This window comes from Centroberyx affinis, unplaced genomic scaffold (genome assembly GCF_046629955.1).
Source record: "Centroberyx affinis isolate AG114_WGS23_722 - 3 ecotype Tasmania unplaced genomic scaffold, CSIRO-AGI_Caff_v1 ptg000857l_1, whole genome shotgun sequence".
Taxonomy (NCBI): domain Eukaryota; kingdom Metazoa; phylum Chordata; class Actinopteri; order Beryciformes; family Berycidae; genus Centroberyx; species Centroberyx affinis.
This window is the reverse complement of record NW_027279451.1, coordinates 256682-280495: the sequence shown is the minus strand read 5'-3', so window position 1 is coordinate 280495 and position 23814 is coordinate 256682. Positions and strand designations below refer to the sequence as shown.

The 23814-nt window shown below is 41.9% G+C and overlaps 3 protein-coding genes across 4 annotated transcripts; 2 read left to right on the top strand and 1 right to left on the bottom strand.

Annotated features, from left to right (window-relative positions):
- The first annotated feature begins 5397 nt into the window (after window positions 1-5397).
- On the top strand, window positions 5398-10424 carry rnaseh2b (ribonuclease H2, subunit B). 2 transcript variants are annotated; one of them, XM_071521091.1, is made up of 11 exons: window positions 5398-5594; window positions 6014-6082; window positions 6558-6665; window positions 7320-7396; window positions 8150-8264; window positions 8348-8412; window positions 8717-8822; window positions 9150-9231; window positions 9331-9376; window positions 9772-9849; window positions 10233-10421. In XM_071521091.1, the coding sequence occupies exons 1-11, from the start codon at window positions 5531-5533 to the stop codon at window positions 10341-10343; spliced, it is 921 nt and encodes a 306-aa protein (XP_071377192.1). In that variant the 5' UTR covers window positions 5398-5530; the 3' UTR covers window positions 10344-10421. The 2 variants fall into 2 exon arrangements, with proteins under 2 accessions (XP_071377192.1, XP_071377193.1); XM_071521092.1 differs by lacking the exon at window positions 9772-9849 and having other exon boundaries at window positions 10233-10424.
- Window positions 10425-11314: 890 nt separating this feature from the next.
- LOC139645388 (uncharacterized protein C13orf42) lies at window positions 11315-12651 on the bottom strand. The gene is made up of 3 exons (XM_071521076.1): window positions 12244-12651; window positions 11966-12110; window positions 11315-11559 (listed from the first exon to the last, which is right to left on the bottom strand). The coding sequence occupies exons 1-3, from the start codon at window positions 12649-12651 to the stop codon at window positions 11315-11317; spliced, it is 798 nt and encodes a 265-aa protein (XP_071377177.1).
- A 1824-nt stretch (window positions 12652-14475) lies between these two features.
- Window positions 14476-16389, top strand: LOC139645402 (TLR adapter interacting with SLC15A4 on the lysosome). Its single transcript, XM_071521097.1, has 2 exons — window positions 14476-14563; window positions 14799-16389. The coding sequence occupies exon 2, from the start codon at window positions 14801-14803 to the stop codon at window positions 15761-15763; it is 963 nt and encodes a 320-aa protein (XP_071377198.1). The 5' UTR covers window positions 14476-14563; window positions 14799-14800; the 3' UTR covers window positions 15764-16389.
- The last annotated feature ends 7425 nt before the right edge of the window (window positions 16390-23814 follow it).

The following is a 23814-nucleotide window of genomic DNA, read 5'->3' as shown; positions in this document are numbered from 1 at the left end:
AATCAAGTTTTTGTCTTTCTGGTCACCAATGGTGATGTCAGTGGTCTTACACACTGTCTGTCCAGTTCTGCCTCTATGTAAATATTCACTGACATAAACCATTTTATGCATTACTTAAAGATAATTGTGCTTAAAATGCCAATGTGTTTATTGATTATGTACATTGGGTCAAGGCATTCAACATTGCTCTAATGTTGAGTCCTTCAGAGCACATGGAACTATGACGAGAGCCATTTTAGTTTAGTGGCCAAATGACAGTTCTGAGATTAAAGCATAGATCCATCATGGGAACAATTTCACTAAAAGACTGACTTGTTATTTCATGAAGGCGCTGGGTCAATCCATCTTCTGAGGTAAGTCCAAAGGCCACGCTGCACGCTCCCCGGCATCCGCTATCTGTCCGTCACAGCTACTCAGTCACTCTGCCTCCCTCAACACGAACACCTTCATTCCTTCGCCTCTCTGTCTGTCCTCCTGCCTCGCCCAGCACCTGCCTCCCTCTCCCAAGACTGACTCTCAGATTATGGGGTGTAGGGGAACATTTGAATCATTTGTGCCGAGAAAGAGGCACAAATGATTCAAGGGGACAGTTGCTGATAAACGCTCATGGCTCAATCCATCCCAACTTCCTTGGTAAGAGAGATGACATACTGTATATGGGGAGAATAGTGCGGTAACTAAACCGTCATCTACCAAAGCCAAGACACAGACATGCAGATGTAAGATATGAATTCTGTAAGTAGTGGGGAAATGCTGTGTCTTAAGGGGAAATATGAAAAAACTATACACATGTTACATAACACACACTTGTACACATGTGCGAACACAAGCACACAGTATAATGGACTGTTCATTTCCTGATGTGCCATCCTCCACCTTGTAGATTTATATGGAATGCACATAATGATTTTGTTCCCAAATTATCCCAGTACGCCTGTGAAAGATCCAGATAATCTTTTAATGGCCTGAGCTGTCGACTGTCTCATTGAGCAGCTCGTAAATCTGGGAGTGGAGAAAGCACCCCTCAGCAGCACCAGACCCCTCGACTACTTTGTGTCTGAAAGCGAATCCCTTCAAAGTGAAAAGCGAGAAGCACTGCTGTCACTGAAGAGGAGGAAGCAGTGGGTCTTTGGTCTGGCCAAGAGACTTTATGGCCTTTGAAAGCCCCAGTTTCAGAAACTGGTAGCCAAGGGAAGGAGTAGCTGCAGAGGTACTGAAAGTGTAGGCAGTTGTTTCTTTGTTCAATTTGAATAAGTGGGATGGTTGGAAACAAAAGCAGCTTTTTCTCTCAATATGTCCCTAAATTATGGAATGTATAACATATTTTGTGCTATCAGGGGAGCATGCCATCCATGCCCATCCCTCTTAATCCTCCTGTGGGTGTGATGGGAATGGAATCCTTTTATCTCAAGATGCTCAACATCTTAACAGGAATCAGTAAGTTTGCAACACTTTGAAGTCCATCATGATCCACACTACTGGTATCAAACACAGCACCCAGTGCCATCACCACAACTTCTATTACTGCTTATGTGGCACATCTTTGGAAACAATTTCCATCATAACAGAATAATAACAAACTGTGGCACGCGCTACAACAATGAACACACTGGTGCTTAGGAGAGGTGCCACCACTACAACTGTACTCTCAGAACACTACTGTATTCTCATGCCTCCATCACAGTGGTTCTGGCGTACATCTCTTGACCTGACCCAACCTTGGAGAGTAGATGGCAACAGTAGTGCCCTGGAATCCTGACGTATCATAAATAAACAAATAAACACATTTCATACACAGAGTACTTATTCTAATTACAGCCCTGGACATGTGCTGAGCAGTCTCTAATTTCTCTCTGAGCAGAGAGACTTGCGGAGCCGTCTGCGGCAGACCAGCAGTCGGCAGATGTAATTACCACATCATCTCTGCTCCCTGGTACACTGAGTGAGAGAGAGAGGGACAGAGAGAGAGAGAGAGAGAGAGAGAGAGAGCGAGAGGGAGTGAGATTGATCCTGGTAAACAATAATTAGGGTTGGGGATGGTGTATTGTGGGACGTCTACTTGGCGGGACGCAGTAGAGAGAGAGGGAAAAGGGAGCGAGGAGACAGACAAGGAACATGGGGCACATGAAACCTTCTAGGACAGGCAACCCCCCCAAGAGGGTAAAGGTTTAAAGGTTGAGTTTGGGAGTGGGATTAATATACTACTACCAGTACTAATACTACTACTCCTACAAAAACAGATTACAAAAACACAAGATGTAATAGAGATATAATTCATTCATGTAAGAAAGTCTTGGTTTCTACAATATAAAATTGATTTAAAAGGTCGTTTTTACCTGATATAAAATGTGTTTACATTATATGTATATAAAAACATATTAAAATATACATATTTTTCAATGCACAGGGCTACACTGAACACACAACAGTTCGTGGTCAAGCCATTCTCTCCATTTAGGGAGAGGGGAAATACCATTCAACCAGAGGCCTCACACAGAGCAACTGATGCTGGGAATAAGGAGTCAACGTCTTGTGGGGTGGGGGGGGAGAAAAAACTCTTTACGGGAAGAAAGATTTCTCCAGTGAGAGGACTGGGGGGAGACATTGTCTGTATGTGTGTGTGAGTGTGTGTGTGTGTGTGTGTGTGTGTATGTGTGTGTGTGAGTGTTTGTGTGTGTGTGTGTGTGTGTGTGTATGTGTGCACGCACTCACTTGAATGCACACGCATGTGTGCCGAAACTCAGATTTTACAACTATGCATGAGGGAATAGCGTTGCAGTGATTCTTGAATTCCCGGCATTCCTTCCTCCGTGTATTTCCAGGCAGCGTGAGGCTCACTGTTCCAAAGCTCTGACATCACAAAGGGGTTCCACTCTGCCTTCCGCATTCTGCTTCCCGCTCTCTCACAATCCCACCCATATTTGGAAGCGAGAGGAAGGGAATCCCGGATGATGACTCAAGGGCTTCTGCTGCCAAGGGGAATTCTCTCCACATCTGTTTGTGCGTGTATGTGTGTGTGTGTGTGTGCATGTCTATGAGTACATCAGTGTGTGCATCATAGCTTTCTTGAGCTGCAGATAGAGATTTCAGCTAAATGGTAATCTGGCATTTACAACTGTGGTGTAACTGTGGAAAAGAATAGCCTACGTCTGCATCTATACACAAAAAGTGCAAACCCAAAGTTGCTGGGGGTTTTTAACTAATAACCTGCTTCAGTTGGCAGCCATTGTGGCTAAGTATGTACTGCAGTGAACATCTATCCTCTTGAAATCACCACCTTCCTCCGTAAATCCCTCTCACAGACAGAACCTAAAAGTCTTCAGGATAGATGAGGGGGAAATTGGACACCCATGGTGTCAGCACATGATGGTAACATGACAGCTTGGGGCTGATTCAATACATAAGCTGTAACCAGCCACACTGCATTGGACCACCATAAATGAGGCCACAGAGAGAGGATCATGGGCAGTTCAATGTGGTCATAAAGTGCAGTAGAAAACTCCTGCCTTTCCAAAATACTTCATTTGAATGATCTCCAAACTTTTAAAAAAAATATTTAGCCATCACGCTCAAAAGTGAATTACAAATGGAAGAGGGAAGCAGATCCGACGGGGTGGAAAGCAAGAAGAGAAATAGCTTTGGTTGTATTGAAATTCTCTTTGTAGCTGTATGATTGATGAGGAGTGTGGAGTTGGGCTTGGGAGAGGGTAGAGGGGTCTAGGAGTCTGGGTCCACTAAGCCATATCAGGACCTAAATTTAGAGCCACTTTGTTCTCGTCTGCATGCTGGTAACAGAGGACTCAGCTCTCTGGGGTTGTCTGCGGTCCGGTCTATCAGAAAGGCCGCTGTTGTTCTCCCTGGCAGTCAGAAACACAGACTTTCCCTCAAGCAGCCCAAAAGAAAGAACGCTTTCATGGAATATTCTGTTTAGCTGTCTCAGACTCTTGTGTGCAATACTCCTGGGGGCCATAAAACAAGTAATTCATAGACAATATCTCACCCCCTCTCTCTCTGCCACAGACTACACCAACATAAATCTAACCGATTTCAAGGGGAAATCGGGACGGTGTTTAAAGTGTTTAACGTCGTGGCATGTGATATTCAACTCTGGGCAAATGGGCCCATTCCTATTCTCACGCACTGCAACATTAATTTTAACATAAAAGGAGATTGTAATGACACAATGTACAACAATTGAAAGAAACAATAAGCAAGTATGCAGAAAGAAAGACACAAAGTGAAAATGTGAAAAGCCGTAAGTCCCTCTGTGCAGACTGTAGTTTTCCTCTGCACCATGCCGCTCCCCCGTAGGGACGCTCTATGGCACTGCTTCAAAGCTCAGTAACCCAGCACACAAACCCCTCCCTTCCTCGTTAGCAAAACAAGCTAATTAAGAACTTGTTAATGGGCTGTGCTATGGGTGTCTTTAGAGGAGAGGAGAGATCAACAACACAACAAAGCTTTATAAACATATCAGAGGGACCCCTGAACAACAAAACAAACTGATGACAAGTACTAAGATATAGTATCGAACCCATCAGATGAGAATTAACACACACATGCATGCACACATATGGCCACATGCCCACTTGAGCACACAGACGTGTGCGCATACACACACACACACACACACAGTGCAGGGGAAAAAAACAAGTGACTCAGAGAAAACCAACTGGGACACAGTGTCATATCCTGCATGAGACATCCATGGTGTGTGTGTGTGTGTGTGTGTGTGTGTGTGTGTGAGAGAGAGAGAGAGAGAGAGAGAGGAGAGAGAGAGAGAGAGAGAGAGAGAGAGAGAGAGAGAGAGAGAGGGAGAGAGAGAGAGAGAGAGAGAGAGAGAGAGAGAGAGAGAGAGAGAGAGAGAGAAATAGATGCCCTCCTCTTATTGAGGGACAGATGGATCTCCCAATCTGTTGTGTGCCAATGTGCCAAAGGACAACTGGTCATCTACATCCTGCACCTGAGAGCAGAACCCTTTTGGCTCTGTATCAAGCCCAACGACTTTAGAAATCAGATGAGTATAAGGAGGTAAACTATGCAGCACCATCCAATATGCTGCCATCAAAATCCTATCAAAGTTCTCGGGCGACCTCTAGCGACGTGACTGTAAAACTGCATTAGAGGCTGACGTCATCTTGGAACGTTCCATTGCAGTTCCATACAGTGGGAACAGGATTGATTAACCTTGTATCATACTGTGGTATTTGCACCTACACCAGCTTGTCTAGCCACGAGAATATTAACTGTATTTTAAAAACTTCCTTTGTATTTTTTCGTATACAAAAATGATGATAATGCACTAATAACACGTGGATAAAAGTCACTTCCCCTCCCGTGAAACAAATGAAGGAACTACACTGACAGGGACAGGCGCCTTTTCTGAGCTCATGTTGTCAGGTGGTTACCAAAAAGTAGCCATTACATGTAGTGGGGCGGCATTGTTTTTAGCCTAAAAGTAACATTAGCTATTTCTAAAATAGCAAAGTACGACATTAGGAATTGTTGTAAACTGTTAACTTACTAAAGCATGACTACTAAAAAGAAACGCACACCTAATGCACAGAATGACAGCTGGGTTGTCATTGCTGCAGGTAGGCTAACGTTAAGTTAGTCAGTGTGATAAGACTTTCAGTTTCAGTTATCTCTGATTCAGTCTTAGCTAACTGAGCTAGCTACCTACATCAACTAGCCTAACTAGCCATTAGTTAACGTGAGTAAACTCTAGCATACGTTACCCAGATCTTGCAGAGTTAATTAGTTTTGCTTTACCCTGGAATGTAACAGTTAGCTAAGTTGCTTCTCTATTTTAAGAAACTGCATCGTTATTTAAAGTCTCTTTGAACAAAGTTCGTACACATTTATTAGCTAAAGACGGCTCGCTCCCGGCTAGCCAAACTTTGAAAGGTCGCATTTAGAATGGCATTTCTATACTACTATACTACTAATATACTATATTATCTCAATATTACACCTTTAGGCAGGCCTAATCTGTGTTTTGCTGTGTCCACAGAATCTGCCATCGACAGACAGAAGCATGACACTGACCCTGCTTTCGTGAGATTAAGGAATCCCTCAACAGGTCTATAATTATATTTTCATTTAACCTTTTTTCTAATCAGGTCAGTCCCATTGGGTTGAAAAATCTCTTTCTCAAAGGAGACCTTGCTAAGAAAGCGCCATCATGACAAACACAAGTTGTAGACCAACAACATACAACAATGTTTAAAGTCAAAGTCACTTACAAGAAAGTGCAAAGCACATCCATCTATACAATGAATATCCAGTCAAAGCCACATAAAAGAGCAACCAAAGGAAAACAATATTTGAAAGTGCCCTTAAACACACACATACACACACACACACACACACACACACACACACACACACACACACACACACACACACACACACACACACACAACAACAACAGTCCCATTACTATGTTGCTATTATGTTTGAATGCATATCAGTAGAGTTCTTCCCATCTTAAGAACCACTTCTGCAAATGTGGCAGTGAAAGTAACACAGTTCCTCATCTCTTTATACCATTCCAGATACAGCATCTCTGTACATGCTGGGTAGTGGTGACGTGCAGCTGCATGAGGTCAAAGTGTTTCAAGATGATTTCCACTCCTGGTTTATTGGCCAGACTGTACAGAGAGGTTTGTCTCATTTCTGTATTACATGAAACTGATATCGACCAAGTGCCCTTAGAATAATACACTCGCAGAATTCATGACAGAAGTCATGAATTCTGCGAGTGTATTATTAGAAAGTATGTGATGAAGAATTATATTTCTTAGACTTTTAATATTGCATTTAAACCATGCCATATGTTACATAACCTACCATGAGCACAAAGCTTACACTTTCTTGTGCAGCAAACCAATTTATTCTGCAAAGATTGTTGAATATTAATACACATATTAATACACAGGTATATATACTGTAATTCTTTGGGATTTTTAAGCAGAAATATTTGATATGCTACAATCATATCCGTCATGAAATTACCAAACAAGTTCCTTGGGTTATGCCGACATTAGCAGACATACTGAAAAATGCATACATGTGTTGTTACTGCTTTTTTTTTTTTTTTTTTTTTTTTTTTTACCACTCTGTATAAGTTCAGTTTTCAAGAATACAGCTTATTCCAAATAAGACCTTAACTTAAGGAGGAGTTGTGTGCATGTTAACACCCATAGACATTGTCAGTAGGTTGTACTGCACTACAAGCTTAGTCTTGGCTAAGAATATTTCCATTTGCTAATCAAGTGTCTATGGATTTTTAATTTCCTCTTTCTTCTTTGAAACAGATGGGAGACTTCTCTATATTACCCCAATGGATCCTCTCTTTCTTATTTTGCCCTATTTGATGAAATCTGGTAAAGAGGTAAGACACTGAGAATCCAGTATGGTTTTTGAATTTTGCTGAGTCAGTACAAGCTATGGACTAAAAGGGAGTCAATAGCACAAGTCCTGCCTTTATTATAGGTGATTGTTGTGTTCCTTTTCATTTGCAGTACTATATAAATTTGTTATTATTGTCACTTCATATGTGTTTTTTTGTTTGTGATGCTTGTGCTTATTGTTAGTATTATAATGCCGCTGATTGTGCTACTTGTGCTGATTGTGTTATTGTAACGTTGCAACCATATGTCAGCAATCTTTGCTGTGTAATCTCACTACTTTTGACATCACACATATTTTGACATCACACTTTGGTCTTGCTTGTATTCCATTTCCCTCCTTAGTCATATCAGCCCCATTCAACCGTTGTCTTAATAATGCCATCACTCATCTCTACCCCCCCTCTTTGATGTTGTAATCATTTGGACCACATCCATATGGAGACAGTAAGGCTGTTTCAGTTATTACTGGAAGCTGTGCTCTCACCACAGTCTCGCTCCAGCATCCACCATTTCAGAATGGTGGCGGTCTCATTCAATTTAATGTGAGGGAAGGCATAGTCACCTACTTACAAATAACACTTACACAGCAGCAATATGATGCCCCTAGTATAACCTCAAAAATCTATCAAAAGCTCTGACTGGGACTTTTTCATCTTATTCATGTTGTGGCTTACACCTTGCACATGAAAACTACTTTCTCTGTTCCTATTATGTTGATGCCATCTGCTCCTCAGGGGAAGTTCCAGCCTATGGATCAGGTGATAATGGATGAGGATTTCCCAGCTTGCTCAAGGCTGCTTAGCTGCACACGCTCCCCAGTCTCCTTGCACCACATTGCTGAGGAGAAAGGTCAGAGGTTATTACTGTAGCTATCATGCAGTTAGAAGATCATGCTGGTCTCTGTGTTTAAGTGCTCTTTTTCATTCTTTCAGAGGTGGGAAGCCAGAAGTTTCATCGATACAGCCAGGAAAGGACAATGGACTGGTTAAAGAAAAAGGTAGGCTACTCATCAAGTCCTTTTTATATTAAATTTGAATGTATCCTTCTATTGTTGTCTAAAGACAACGCTAGCCAATTGCTATTGCACATGGTTCAGTTGAGCTGTTTGGTATTCAGCCATGCTAATACGGTGAGTGAAACAACCCTTGATCTCAGCTGTAAATCCCCCCTGTGGTTTAAAAATACCTATATGCTAATATCAGGAAAAAAAATATTATTTTGCCTTCATGTGAAAGTTAATTTGTTTTTGCAGATTTTAGCGGAATTGCAAAGTAGTTTGTTTTTGGAACGTCTTGGTGCAGGTGGAGAGAACCGTGAATGCCCTCAGGAAGAGCAACATCTCTGTGGGAAAAGGAGTGAAATCCACAACATACGTCAGAGTGAAGCTGGAGTCTGACGCCCATGAGGGTGAGTCGCTGGAAAGAAAGAGAACTCCATTGGGTTTGGACCCCTTTCTAATGTTTCCAGCATTTCCAACTTCTTCTTTGTTTTTTTGCAGCAAATATGATGTTGACCAATAGATGGCACTGTAGTTGTAATAGTTTATAGTTATTGTAAGGGTTATAATCACATAACACTGACATAACATTTACCCACTTTTTCAATTAGTTTTTTTTAAAATCAGTCAGCCTTACGTTACACAGGGAACGTAGAATTTTATTAGTAGTACTAGTTAATGTAGTGTATTAGAGTGTTTTCAAGTATCACTTCCATGCTCTTGTCTTCATGATACAGAGGATTACCTGCGCTATGCCCATGGCCTGATATCCGACTACATCAATGAAGACTTGAGCAAAGCCCTCCTCAAACACCTGCAGTATGTACTTTGGCATTAAATCTTTTAAGTCATAATCATTATTAGGGATAATGCATGGTGACAGTGCAGTTGAGGCATGCCTCTTACCTTACTCCACAGGCTACCAGAACTCACAAGCCCAAAGGAGACAGAACCACCCTCCAAGGTATGCTGCTGTTTTTGCTGAGCTTACTTGTTTTATGGCACACATTGTCAGCAAAGTAAGTCAGTTCCCTCTCTTCTTTCTGTTGTTGCCATATACAGTGTATTCTTTCATTTCTGCATGCTCTTGAAACCACAGAGCACTCTTTCTGTAGTCCTCCACCTCACTCTAACATTGTTGCGTTTGCATGTTTTTGATTGCGGTCTTGCGATGAAAGTCCTCACTTTCATCGCAAGACATCCTCACTTACTGCTAGTGTGTTTTTAACATTTTCTCGTTATGGGATGAGGACTCATGCGCAGAAATAATTTCATTCACAGTAGTTAGTGTGTCTTTCTCTGGTAAAATGTTTGGTGCATTGAGTCATGGAAAGCATTTCTTACTTCCTCGTTTGGCAGAAGCGGAAACTTTCAGACATGCCGGTGGAGGCCGGAGAGGACTACACCAAATTCAACAGTGCAGACTTTGCGCGGAAAGTGAGTGTATATAGAGCAATCTGCGTGAATAGACCCAATAATTATTGGAGGAATCTGTGGCCTTGAGCAGCTTTGATCACCTTTGTTTGAATCATCTTTTGCTGAAGCGGTCATTTGTTTATTTTCATTTCTGGAGGCATTTTTTAGAAGACCTTCAGTGATTGTTAGTGGAGTTCTTGTTTGTGGAATACTTTTTTTTTTAGATTTGTCTGCAGAGATTGCAAAATACACATGGGTCAAAGGGGCTCACCTTGTGAAAACTTCTTTTTGCTCAGTGTGAAATGAAGTTCACGATATGTAATAAATTCCCTGCTGTCTCTGCACAAGGTTGTTGAGCTGTCCTATTGATTTGTTTTTTCTTTTTTTTTTCTCCCTCTTTCCAGCCACCCAAGAAAATGACTGCAGCTCAGAAAACTCTGGCTAAGGTGGACAAGACTGGCATGAAGACTATGTCATCCTTCTTCAGCCCCAAGGTCAAAGCAGAAAAGAAGTGAATGTTGAAATGTACAGTATCTGGTATATGACACGTTTTGTAATAAAGAAAAGAAAATGTATTTAAAGTCATATCCTTTTAATTTTTACGCAGTGGAATGAGATGCATTACACAGATGTGATAAACAATACACTGAACTGATGTACTCCCCTGTAAGGTAAAGGAATAATGGCATACAATTTTGCTTTATTTTTTTAGTATAAGGTCTAACGTTCCTCTTTTGTTTTGCAAAACACAAGGACTGTGTCATGGCTTTAATTTGTGCCTATTTCAATTTGAGCCAAGATGAGCAGAATAACCACAGCTCGACCGTTCAGTCAAATCAGCCCCTGGACTAAATTATAGTCAAAGAACCCTAACCTTAACCCTATACAAGTCTTTGAAACACTTCAGCTAGTCTAGTTGCTGTGAAGAGGTGGTAGGAGAGGGTCACACTTTTGTGTTAGTCTTACAAGTGGCATTCATGCTAGTATGGAACACAGTTTCTTTATGGGTTTCTCCCTGGTCTTGAACCCACCTGTCTTGCCCCTACCAGCATAATAAGTTTCCTCCTATTCAAATCGATTCAAAAGCGCACTTGAATTATACAAACGGTATACTTTTAACAGAAGGGTGAGGGTCATCTTTGGATCTCAGAAGAAAATAACTTTCATCCAATAGACTACACTGTGAAAACATCCAAGTTATTTTTTTTTAAAACAAGTGACAATCTGCCGATGATAGATTTTCCACTTGTTTTCAAAGTGAATCCACATCCAAGTTTAAGTGATGTCCTCTTGATGTAAGTGTGGTGGATGCCCTATTCTGCAATGATTTTAGAAATTTCCCTATAACGGGTAATACTGCCTTGGGACCAAGAGGAATTTTCTCACCCATTGGGCAGGGTTTTTCACTTGTTTTAAGAAAAATAAGATTTTATAAATTAATGAGAATTACTGGCAGTGCTGGTGGTTTCAAATGTCTTATCGAGCTTTACTGCTTTTTTAATTTGGGCTTGAAGCGGAGAGTCTGGAAAGCGCTCTCCACCACTTTGGGCAGATGGATCGGGTTCCTCTGGAGCCGCAGTCGGCTGCTTGTGGACCCGCTGCTGTTTTTCTTCTTCGGGACGCTGTCATTGGCACAAACACGGACCGCTTTCTGCTTGGACTCTTCCGGGACCCGAGGAACCCGCAAGACCCAGTTAGAGTGGAGGTCGTGTTCAGTGGAGCTGGTGGCCACTGGGTGAGAGAGGGAGAGAGAGAGAGAAAGAGCAAGAGCCTCAGCTGAACTTGTAACTATCGAAATACATTATCTAGCCTACATATTAAGCCACCTTTTGCTTTTCTCAGCTGAGACACTATATTTACATTTTAGACCAGTTGTTTTTACTCCTTTTGCCCTGCTGGTTTTCATCTTAGCTTTCTAATCAGGGACTGATTTACACCTGGGACACCCACACCAGGTGAATGCAATTAACTACCTGGTGGGATAGAGAAGCAGCAGCAGCCTACTTTCCGTAACGAGGACCAGCACTGAAAAGCACTGTTTAGACATGTAGTTGACTGCTCTTATCCAGAGTGTAGCGTAGAATAAATTGCAAGTTCACCAAAATTTAAAAAGCTAATGTTAAGATTTCAAACTCACCAATGAAATCCACGTCAGCGTGTCCATCATCTATATGGGGTTTGCGCCTATGTTCGTTGTCGCAGCTGGCGATGACCTCATCAAAGAACTGTAAACTGTCCTCCTCGTTGGGGATTGGAGGGGCAGATGGTTTGGCTCTTGATATCTGGTTTAAATAATGGGAGAATATTGTGTTTGATATTGCCTTTCATGTGTAGCCTACTATTTGGTACTGGGATAGATTGCTTTGCCGCAGGTTACTGACTGCCGGGCACGCTGTGCTGTATTATTTATCTTACCGGTGCGTCCTTGGTGGGCGGTGGGGGTGCGGGCTTCTTCTTGGAAGAAACGGTGGCCTTGGTGTCGTTACTTTTCAGATTGTTGACACTCTTTGTGTACTGTCGTCTCAAAGCTACCAGTTCTTCCAGGTACTCTAAGCAGTTCTGGTTCTGAGAGTAGAGCCATATCCGGTCTTCCTGCCTCTGGTAATAGTACAAGGTCGACTCGATACTCACTGTACTTTTGCTCCGTTTTAAAGTTGAGCTCACAGCCGTCTGTGTCTTCTCTCCCACTACAAGCATGGAGGTGCTGCGCACCAACCTGACGGTGCAGGCGTTGTGGTAGTCCTGCTCGGACCGAAGGCCACCATCTCTACCTTTGTGTCCGTGATGGTTTGGACGAAACACATTATTTATCTTCCTGAACATTCCTCTAAATGGAGCCTTTCAGAATTACAAGCTGGTCCTTGGATTCCTTAGTCCCTGCGATGCATCTATCCATATTCGGCTCCTGAGGCCAGCATGTTCCTCAAAACAAGAAATATCTCCTCAAACTGGTCTGGAGCCACTCAACGTAGCCCGTCGCTGTCCAGGGTGCTGAAATTGCATAACGGATGTCTATAGTGGCAGAAAAGCAAAAGCCGGTCTGACACAAATGTCCAACCTGCTCTCAAACTGTCTTTAGTGTTATGGGGTGTTGCACCATAGCAACGGGTCGGTAACTCTACCCAGTCTGCTGTCATTACTATTGAGCAGCAGTCCCGTGTCGGATATCCTGACTGGGACCTCAAACACCCCGGCTTTGTTTATGGCCAAATTATCCCCTGCAATCCATCTAGCTGTGGGCCTACTACTTGTTGTCACTGGACACACCTGCTTAATGATGTTGCATAAGACAGACGGTTTTAAGGGATATATGCACGAGACACAAAACTACATCATAAACTGCGGATGGACTTCTGCACCAATTATACGGGCTTGACATGACTGAATGCACGACCTGGAGCTGATGACGAACTTGTGAAGGATAAGGTTGGCCTACGCATAATATCTGTCTAAGTTTCCCCGCCTAATTAATAATAAATGATGTTGTCTCGTGTTTCAAGCGCTTCTATTGTTGGGCTGGTCTGCCACAAGCGGGGGAAGTCTGAAAGAGTCTTACATGAGGGAGCCATAAACCAAAGAGCAGACAATACTCTCAACTCGGAAAAATCCCGGGCACAAAGTAGCCTATAGGCCCAACTGAAACTTTCCATCACTTTCACCAGACGTCTAATTTGACTACATAGACCTGCAGTTGCTTATGAAACGGACCAGATTCAAACCTGAGTCTGTATTAATCTACACAGGAGCTCAAGACAAATAAGGAAAAACAAAATCGCACTGGTAAAGAAAAACATTTAGCCATTCAGGTACTTTTCTGCACTCTGGCTATTAGTCGCAGTCCGTTAAAAACAAACATGCTCAGTACAGTTTCAAGGAGGAAATGATGAGCTGTGGTTACATAACGGCTTGGGTGTGAAGTGACACTTCTGCTTTGGCAACGACAATGAAAACAGAGGTAGAGGCAACCATCAAACAGCAATCATTCGACCAGCCATCAAATTATATAATTGGAAACGGCACAATTGTTTGGAAATTGATCAATTGTTTGGTATACAATTTGTGTTATTGTGATCCCATCTACCAGAAAGATTAAAACAGATCAGTATCTCTCAAGCTTTCTTTTTTTCTGAAGAGTGATACAGTTTCTCTCACTGTAAATGGGACTTTCTTTTCTGCTTTTAAACCACACACCTGCTTCTTTTACAGAGAAACAAAAGTTGAGGTCTTTCTTGTTAAAGTGCGGATAGCTTCCAGTAATCTTACATTTACTATTTCATGCTCTGCTTAGCAAGAAGGGAGAAGAGTAATATTGAAATGCATTGTCATAAAATATTGTAAAATAACTCAAATTTTCATAACTAAGAATTTTAAATGCATGAATACTTCCAACTTGTGCATAAGTGTGAGTCCTCTGAAAATTATTCCTTATTAGCAGTGAGTTTTGGCCAGATTGTGTTTTGGAATAGCATAGTCATATAAATAGCCCAGCTGTAACATTTACATTTGCATAAACAAAACACAAAAAAAAAAAAAAAAAAAAAAAAATCAAGCATTCCCACTTCCTCTTAGTGTGGTATAAAACTATTACACCTGAATGCACTCTCTTATTCATGCACAGTTTTTGAATCAAATATCTGGACAGAGTATATTGATAGAAAATACTCTGGTTTTAAGAGCTACCTTCCTGTTCTGAGCTGAAGATTGTGAGAGAAACAAGCTGTCAGCTGCCTTCAAGGTAAGTTCAAGGTGTGACTCTGTTCCAAGGTAGGACGATATCTACAGCGGATAGAAAATGTTGATGTGATATATTTTAATGGTTATTAGACTTGTGGTACCAGTTGCATCATATCAAGTTGTGTTGAATACTGGATGTGCAGTGTGCATGTATGTGTTTCAGTAGCTCAGTTCACAGCTCTGTGGGTTGAGATTACTTTGTAACAGCGGTGCTCTGTATGTGTTCCTTGTTCCAGCCATGCTTTGCGAGAGCAGACTGTGGAGTATGACCTATGGTGAACTGGAGGAGGTGGACCTGCTCCCACCTCAGAAGGCTCTCCAGAGTCCTGCCAGCTGTGGGCTACAGAGAGCTGCTGATGCCCTTACGCCAGCCTCCACCAGCCGCTCTCCGGTCATACTCCACAATCCACCACAAGAGCAGATAGGCAGTAAGGACTACAGGCCGTCTAAGAGGAGCGCCTCCATCGGGTTGCACATTTCTCCACTGCAGGCCCCGGATCTCCAGAGAGTCCAGCCAGGCAGACAGATCTCTCCGGAGATAGAGATCCCAGTCCAGGCTCGCTCAGGCGGTGATGTCCCGTTCCTGGTGCCCTCCTTCTGTCAGAGCATCTGCCAAAACTACAGCGACCTCCATATTGGAGGTGACCAGGTGCTGCCTCTCTCTGCCAATGATGGCGAGCTCCGGCTCTGTCCTGAGAGCCAGGCTGTCGGCCCCTTCCTCCAGTCCTGTGATGTACCCCCGGCGGTGGAGGATTCTCCACCAGAACAGACGTCTCAGGGCGGGCCTCTGTGTCCACTGAGGGGGGGGTCGACGCGTTGGAGACTGGGGAGTGGCCGGGACCGGAGCTTTTTGTTCCAGGGGTGCGAAGGGCCCTTCTCCAACTCCCTCCTCAACCGCTACCTGGAGCACAAACTCTTGGATCTGTACCAGCAATACATGATGGAGAACATGGCCAGGGAAGGGGGCAGTGGTTCCACCTGCCCTCTGCTGGGCTCAGAGCTGGTCCTGACCAGCCTGGACCAGATCACTCTGCAGCTGAGCCGCGAAGGGAACCTGGAGGCGGGCCTGGCCAAAGACATGGTCCTCAGCTGCCTGCTGCGGGTGGCCGGTGACATGCAGTCTAGTGAGATTAGCACTCCCTTTCTGCAGATCTCCAATGAGGCCTCCAGGGAGCAGCCTGCTGATGATACTGAGGAATAATTCCAATGTCAGGAACTCTCATCTCATTTGATTAAAGACAGTCTCTGTTCCTACCTAGTATGCCCATTCACTCCCTATCAAAAAAAAATAAATTAATTAAAACAAAAAAAAACAAAAAATTAAAAAAGCAAAATACAAATTATAACAATAGTAGCACTAGCCTCCATGACCTTACTGAGACAGGCAGAAAGGAGTTGAATACTGCAGTGAAAAAATGTATTATTTAGTAGTTTAATCATCATGTATCTATCTCTTTTCAATTTCAATATATTCTCCCATTCAGTCTCCATTATATTGTCCCATTCACTTTAGTGCTATTATAAAAATATAAGGAATAATTCAACTTAAAAACTGATTGAAGACTTACCCAATTAATTAGCTAAAGAGCACCAGCAGCCTTTTTTAAGATGTTGAGTGGACTTTGAAAGCAAATAAGAGGAATTATGGGATTAGTAATAAGTAGGGATGTAATCTGTATGTGTTTTTCTTGAGGATTTCAGTATTTTGGACATTACATTGTCATTAATTTCTAATGGGAGATCACCATGTTCCTGCTTTTTGTGTTTCTGACCACATGCCTGAATAAGGATTAACACATAGAGTCTCATTGTTATTTCTTCATCTGTAATAAATGGCTTTTGTAAAGCAAAAGAGTATGTGTTTTAAATATGCCCCTGTTGTTTTCTCAAGGTAATGAATCCAAACTAAAAATAAATAACTGGTTCCTGAATTTGAAAATCAGTAGGCCTGCTGCACTATAGATTAATTGGATTAGCATGAAATAACCAAACCTGATGCTGTAAAGTAAAATGTAAATTGAAGTGGGAGCTTTGATGTCCAGAGTACACAGTATAACATAGGATACCACTATAGAATTGGTTGCTGATAACTAGTAAAATAAGAAGAGAAACTTTTATGACCAAACATATGATTCCAAAGACATAGACCTTTTGGATATTTATGTTTATTCCCATTCTTGATCATACATGACTTCACACAAAGGTGGCACATTAGCCGCAGTTTAATAATCTGTCACAAGGGGGGAGCATAATCACCCAACCTATTAACCCCTCTGAATATGACACACACCTTCTACTCTCTATTTTCTTTTATTCCTCCTCCATCTCCCTCTCCTCTTTGTCTCCTCCACCCTCTTTCTACTCTCTGACACATCCACCTTGAATCCATCCGCCTAATGGCTCCTATCAGCTACTCCCTGCTACCGCTAATCTATGATGTCATCATGACTGGGTCGTAAATCTGTAGCACAGAAGCAGCCAGGCACCAACAACAAATTTTACACTGTGCATGTGTGTGATGCTGCATGCTCTACTATGTCAAAAAAAAAAAATACATAGCAGATATAAGGGTTTGTACGTTGTATGATATATTTTGGGAAAAATTTTCACATGTATAAATGAGAAACAGAAACCGCTAGGGTTGAAAGCCAGTGGAGCTGAACACCAAAGGCGACATGTTATTTTTCACATTTCCCTCCATTTAGAGTCCTTTGAAAGACCCACCACTCCATTCCGGCTCAGTGCAGCCATGGCCTTCTGGGCCAGTGTTTGATCAGCTTCCTTGTTTCCTGTCCAAACAGAGAGCCACAGGAGGAAACAGTGTTTACAGAGCCGAGCTCCGCAGTTGGAGCCCTGTGAAGTCTCAAGGCCGCAGAGACACATGTTTGGTATTTCTGCTTCTATCTGGACTGAACATTCCAGGTACATGTTAAAGGAACCGAGTCCTGACAGACCTAAACAAAAACACACTCACACATAAATATGATTCACACACCACCGGGCCCAACACTGTGAGCATATTCAAACAAACTGATTTCCACAGACCTTGGGAAAATGAAAAACAGACCTCTCATTCCAACAGAGGTTGAGAATTGTAGAAAGGGCTGAAGGCAAAGCTGTGGCCTGCTGTCTCACACACCAGTTATGATTATTCATGAAACAGACCGCAGAGCATCACACAAGCCCTCAGCCAGAAATATCAGCATCTTGTTGATCCACACAAAATTATACTCTGAGATAATTTTTCAGCTCTCCATAAGAACAAGTGACTCACTGTCTTTCATTTATTATGGTGCGCATACATGATGGGAAAGTTTTTCATTTCATTAAGTTATTTTTCTTTAATTAGGGGTAGTTTTCTCTTTAACAAAAACCAGACAGTCTGAGGTCAAAGGAACAAGGAGAAGCCACAAAAGAAGAGCAAGGATAGGGAGACAGATGAGCGAATGGCAAGCTGAAGTGATTTGAACAAAAAAGAAAACGCAACTTCTCTCCCAATGCAGCAATGAAACTATCAGGGAGGCTGAATTGGAGTTGGAGTGTCTTTCAGGGGTTCATAAAGTAATTTCCTTGTCACAAAGAGCTTTTAACATGGAGGTCGGTAGAGGCAAGGACACAAGATTTCATATCAAACCCAAGGCTACACAGACTGACTATTGTGGCTCTAATGCTCTGTACCACTGTGTGGCTGCTTTTTTATAAAGCTTTTAGTATATAGTCTAGTTAATTGGCACAGTCATATGTACTGTTTACTTATATTTTCTCTGTCTTTGTGACTATGTGATAGTCAAATTTAAAAACATCCATCAACAACTTTGTGTCAAAGCCTATTGATAGTCAAGACCCTTTGAGTAGTAGAGTGGGTTTTCTTCTGGAAGGGAGATAGATACACAGGCACACACACACACACACACACACACACACCCATACACACACACACACATACACATTCAAACAGTTTGAATGATTTATTTAAACGCAAAAATTCCAATGCACATACAAAGGATTCAAATGGTTTTGCAATGTTTGACACTCATGAATGCACATGGCCAGGCGACCAAAGAAAGCTGAGATGGTGCTCTTGTGTTTGACACATTTTCATGGACACCCATATACACACGCATGCACACACACACACACACACACACATTAATACCACACGCAGGTGGAAGCATTTCAGACGCAGGTTAATGTGTTCTTTTGAAAGGCACTTTATTCAATTAAATAGTCATTTACATGTATTCAGAAGCTTAGCACATTTTTGATTGCATTTTTGAGCACATTTCTGATTCCTTGGGTGGCCTTAAGAGAAGGCGGTTGTTTGTGATTACACCTTATTGGATTGACCTAATGTCGAAGTGGCAGCATCCATGACAGCACTGCTCTGTATCCGGCTGATTGACACTGGGACACGTAGGTGGTGGAACAGGAGAACACACATTTCCCGGGCAGTTAGCGGCTCAAGGTTGCAGGCAGCCTGTAGCGGAGCGAGTGACCTTGGCTAAGCTGGAGCCGACAGAGAGAGACCTTGAGAGACAGCGGGGCTGCGGGATCTGGCTCTCAAAGAGCTGGGGAACATAATGTGATAATGCATGGCTATATATCACACCACCCGGTGCCCATGTGAATTTGGACAGCATACAACTGGCTGGACAAACAGATTTTATCCACTCACATGTTTCTCATTTTTCTTTACAGCTTAGATTGTGGAAAAAAAGAGAGATAAATGATTTCTGGTGTGGTTTGAACTGTAAGCGGGTTTGTGGATCGCAGAGTTCTTAAGTGTCGTAGTTACCCATAAGCTTCTGCAAAGGGTGTGATGCAAGGATGAAGTGAAATTTTCACAAAATTATAACTTTTAAGTTGCAGGAAAAAGTGGTCTTTGATGTTCTACATGTTTTGGTGCAATATTTTCCCACGTTCCCACGGCCTTCTCCTTTGGAATGAAAAATTCCATGTTCGCTCAGGACATGGGCTGACAGCCAATACATTTGAAATACTGCTATCCTTTATTGAATTAAAGGTAAACACTAAAAAATCTGAAACCATTACTGGGCCAAATTCTTTTTGTGGATACACTTGATGCTAGAGCAACCAAACTTCAGATACATATGGGATGGACCTCAAAGTATGACAGACCACATTTGGTAGAGCTTCAGAGTGCCACCTTAAGCTCTACCTTACAACAGCAACTTTTTTTTTTTCTCCTACAAAGTTGACTCAATCTCCACCAAATTTTACACACAGCATGATTCATCTGCCAACATCATGCTACAACAGACTTTTGATACTCATAACTGTTTGGCCTTGACACATGAATAAAGTTGATGATGCAGATGCACAAACTTCATGTTTGGCGTAATTCTGAAATGCTTCAATGTTTTAGCAATCAAATTGTGGATAATAAGTTTCAAATTTCCTTCATTACTGAAGCAACAAAAATTAACACCATCAGCCAGATGGTGGTGCTATAGCATTGCACATATGGATTTTCATTTAATCCGTAAACATTTTTCTGCGTTTTTGAATTTTAGGCAACTTTTGCCATGTCTCCCGCAAAGTGAATCCAATCTCAACAAAATTTTACACACAGCATATATGGACTTCATAGATTACAATTATTATGGATATTACCCAAAGTTCTGATTATCCAAATGGCTTGGCCTTGATGCACAAAAGAAGTTGACGGTGAAGACGATCAAATGGGAAGGGAGGCAGATTTCCTACATTTTTAATGGTAGACCATCTAAACTTCACTAGTCCCTTTGCACAGGGCCCCAGAATGTGTCAGATGGATGTGTGAGATGTAGAACTTTTCCAAAATGATGAATCAAATTTATATTCTCACTGTTAAATCACTTCCTCACGTCCCATAGCCGCTTGCGGCTATATTCAAATTTATATTTATACCTTTATGCTGTGTTGTAAATATCGTGCAATCCATGTATCCCAGTAGAAAAAGTGTCTGCACCCAGAGGGGATGAGGGTGAAGTGAGGATGGAGTGGGTGATGACATGCTTTCATATCAGCCACACACACACACACACACACACACACACACACACACACACACACACACACACACACACACGCACACACACACACACAAAGTTCTGACCCCATATCCTGGAGTTTGTGATACACTTGTTCTTTTAATCCCTTGTTTTTCCTCTTGTTTTTATCTGCCTTTGTGCCCCTTGTTTTCCATAAAACACTTTACAACAAACTTGTTTGTTACAAGAGCTTTATGAATAAATTTTAAGTAACATGACATGACAATAGCAAAAATCTCATATCTCACTCTGCCTCTATTTCCTGACATGGTGACATCATCACAATACATGGAGGGAAGAACACAGGCAGACCAGTGTGCACTGTCAATGTATTCGCCTGAATAAGAAAAGCTTAAAGTGTTGCAGATTTCTTGTGTTAACAAGACTTGAAGCTTAAACTAATTTGGGCCAAATTCTCCATAAGGTGAAAGTGTAGGCATTCTGAGCTAAAATTATTTTTTGTAACAGTTGGATATCCTTTTTTACCTGATGTAATAGTTGTGAGAAAAAACACAACAAGTTTGTTTGAGCTCTGTACCTCTACAAAAAAAGGTTGTTTGCTAAATTGTATGATAACCTAAAGCTTAGATGAAAGTAAAATCATGCAAATCAAGAAGCAACTCCATTGTTAGGGGAACCTGTCACACAAAAAAAGAGGCAATTCTAACAATATTGGAGAAGCTTGTCAACAGCTTGAGAAGACAGTATGAAGTTAGCCTTACAGATAAAGATTCAGATTCAGGGATTTAGACAAGGCACAATAAGATTTTTAAAGTGCACAGTGAAGAGAGATCAATGTTAACAGGCAGGCTAAAATTGTAGTTCAGCTCATGTGACCCATGAACTTTGCACATATGGCAGCGAGAGGTAACTGTTTGAAATTTAAGGACTTCAAAACCCAGAAATCATGTAACATGATGTCTGTAATCTGCGCACAGCATGCTCATGTTTATCATCTCTTTATACCAAAGGTTAAAGGGACGAGAATTATTGTATAATGTTTTAATGTGCTTTGTATTATTGTATTTTAATGGGCCTGCCTAGGGACTACAGATGCAAATTAGCCTCTGGCTATACTCTGATGCAATATGTACTGTATATGTGTGCTGTCCCTGACAAATAAACAAATAAAGTAAAGCAAAGTAAGAGGCAAAAGATCTCTTGTTGGTGAGTCCCACTTACTCTGGATGGAGCGCTTGCTTGCTGCTATTTAGGAGACAATTTGTTTTTTTTCTCTCAAGATTTAATTCATCACTTCCTGTGGCCGGATTTCCTGCCAGTGTCCATATGTGACACCAGAATTTCATTTGGGCAAATAGAGCAAATCTACAGGGTCTCAATTAAGGACATGGGATGCTCTTCTCTGTTGCAGCCTTACTTTGTGAGTTAGGCTGATAAGACGTTGTATTTTTATATAAAAATTATGCCTAGTGAAGCTTTAATGTGTATAAAGACACAACAGTAAGGAGTATGGTGCCTACTCTGGACCCCCTAAAGAGGAAGTTCAGCAAACACAATCAACATTTAGAAATAGCAGCACTGTGCAACACAGCCGAGGAGGCCTTGATCTTGGCAAAAGCAAACCTGTATGGAACAAAGTAACACCTTTAGAAAAGAGGGAAATGGTGGTGGAACAAATAAATCGTCTGAGGGAGGCAGCATGTGCCAAAGCAGTTTCTCTAGCTAAGCAAGGACAATGGATGAATTGGGAAAGTGTAGAAAGGAAGACGCTTGTTTGGAAAGAACTTCTTGTTATGGAGGCATTTAGTATTAGAGTAATCACTGGAGCAAACTATGATGGGCTAGCCAAAAACCTCATTTGCTATAGGTGAAGACCCTGCATGCCATCTTTATTCAGACACAGCAGTGCTGTGTCAGCACATGTCCTGTCAGGATGTAGGTTGACTAGTGTCGATACACTTGTTGGAATAAACACCCGCTGAAGTGCCTGGGAATAGCAATTTAGAGCAAACGAAAACAAATGACTTCTTAACCTACTGGGATGGAGAGCCTTATACATCAATTTGGCTTTGTATGTGAAGGAGAACAGATCAGGAAGGAATTAAGAGCAGACAAGGGAAGCTATGGACTGAGAAATGCAAGAAGACAGAGGCCTCCCATTAGAGATAGTTGGCATCAACAATTCTGACCTAGTATGGTGGTCCAACACTCCATGGTCTGTTTTGTATGTAGAGCTCATTGTGCTATGGGAAGACGTGGTAGACGAGGCATATGAAAAGAAGAAGCTTAGATACATTGACATAACAGCTGAGACTGAACGGTGTGGCTGGAAATGTCAGGATACACCCCCTGGAAGCTGTGTGCCAAGGATTTGTAGTGGCATCCACTACCAGTTTACTCAGGGATTCATGGTCAGGGATTATGGCGGGCCAGCAAGGTAACTTCTGAAGCAGCTGATAAAGCAGCCAGTGGCACTGGTGAAAAAAAGGACGCCGATTTGGGTCAAAAGTACAGTATGTAACTCCTATCCAAGGTAGGAGTTTATGGTTTGGAGTTTATATGATGGCATGAAGTAGAAATATGTAGTCATGCATGTATTTAGCTCCTGGTATGATAGTTATAATAGTTATGTTAATTTAATTATTTGTTGATGCTTTTTGGTTTTTAAACTACTGAGTGGGCTGTTTCAAACCATGCGTCAGTCACCCCTTTAGTCTATGTTTATAGGACAATTTGGTTTCTGAACTGCTGAGTGGGCTGTTTCAAGCCAGCATGGTCAGCTATCCCATTAGCCAGTTGTTGAGATTGATGGTAAGGGTGGACATTAACGGGTGAGATATTGTGGGCTAAGTGTAAGCCAAAGTGTAGGTGTAGTACTGGTGAGTATAGGTCTGATGTTAATGGATGTTAACTGGAGGTGTTGTGGGCTCAGTTTGATGAAAGATTTATGATGGGATTTGATAATACCTGCTCTCACCAAACTCCCTTTCCAACATCCAAGCCAGGTTTCCATATAGGCATTCACCCTATGCACAAGGGATAGTTATATTAGGTCCTGTGTATAGAGGCTTTGCAATTGTGTCACAATTGTAGCAACAGTGACTGGTGCCATCATAGAGGTCAATTGGAGAATTAACTGTACAAATAATGGCTGAATATAGAACAACTGGGGTAGAAAAAGAGAGATATCTGAAAAAGATTGTTGCAGTGTGGGCGTGGGTCCATTCAGTGACAATAT

Bases quoted from the DNA above. Each gene is read 5' to 3' on its own strand.
- rnaseh2b (XM_071521091.1), top strand. From the start codon at position 5,531: ATGACTACTAAAAAGAAACGCACACCTAATGCACAGAATGACAGCTGG. The intron at 8,823-9,149 runs GTGAGTCGCTGG...TTCATGATACAG, and splicing joins GGAGTCTGACGCCCATGAGG to AGGATTACCTGCGCTATGCC. The intron at 9,232-9,330 runs GTATGTACTTTG...CTTACTCCACAG, and splicing joins GCCCTCCTCAAACACCTGCA to GCTACCAGAACTCACAAGCC.
- LOC139645388 (XM_071521076.1), bottom strand. From the start codon at position 12,651: ATGTTCAGGAAGATAAATAATGTGTTTCGTCCAAACCATCACGGACAC. The intron at 12,111-12,243 runs GTAAGATAAATA...TATTTAAACCAG, and splicing joins CGCCCACCAAGGACGCACCG to ATATCAAGAGCCAAACCATC. The intron at 11,560-11,965 runs GTGAGTTTGAAA...TCTCTCACCCAG, and splicing joins CGCTGACGTGGATTTCATTG to TGGCCACCAGCTCCACTGAA.
- LOC139645402 (XM_071521097.1), top strand. From the start codon at position 14,801: ATGCTTTGCGAGAGCAGACTGTGGAGTATGACCTATGGTGAACTGGAG.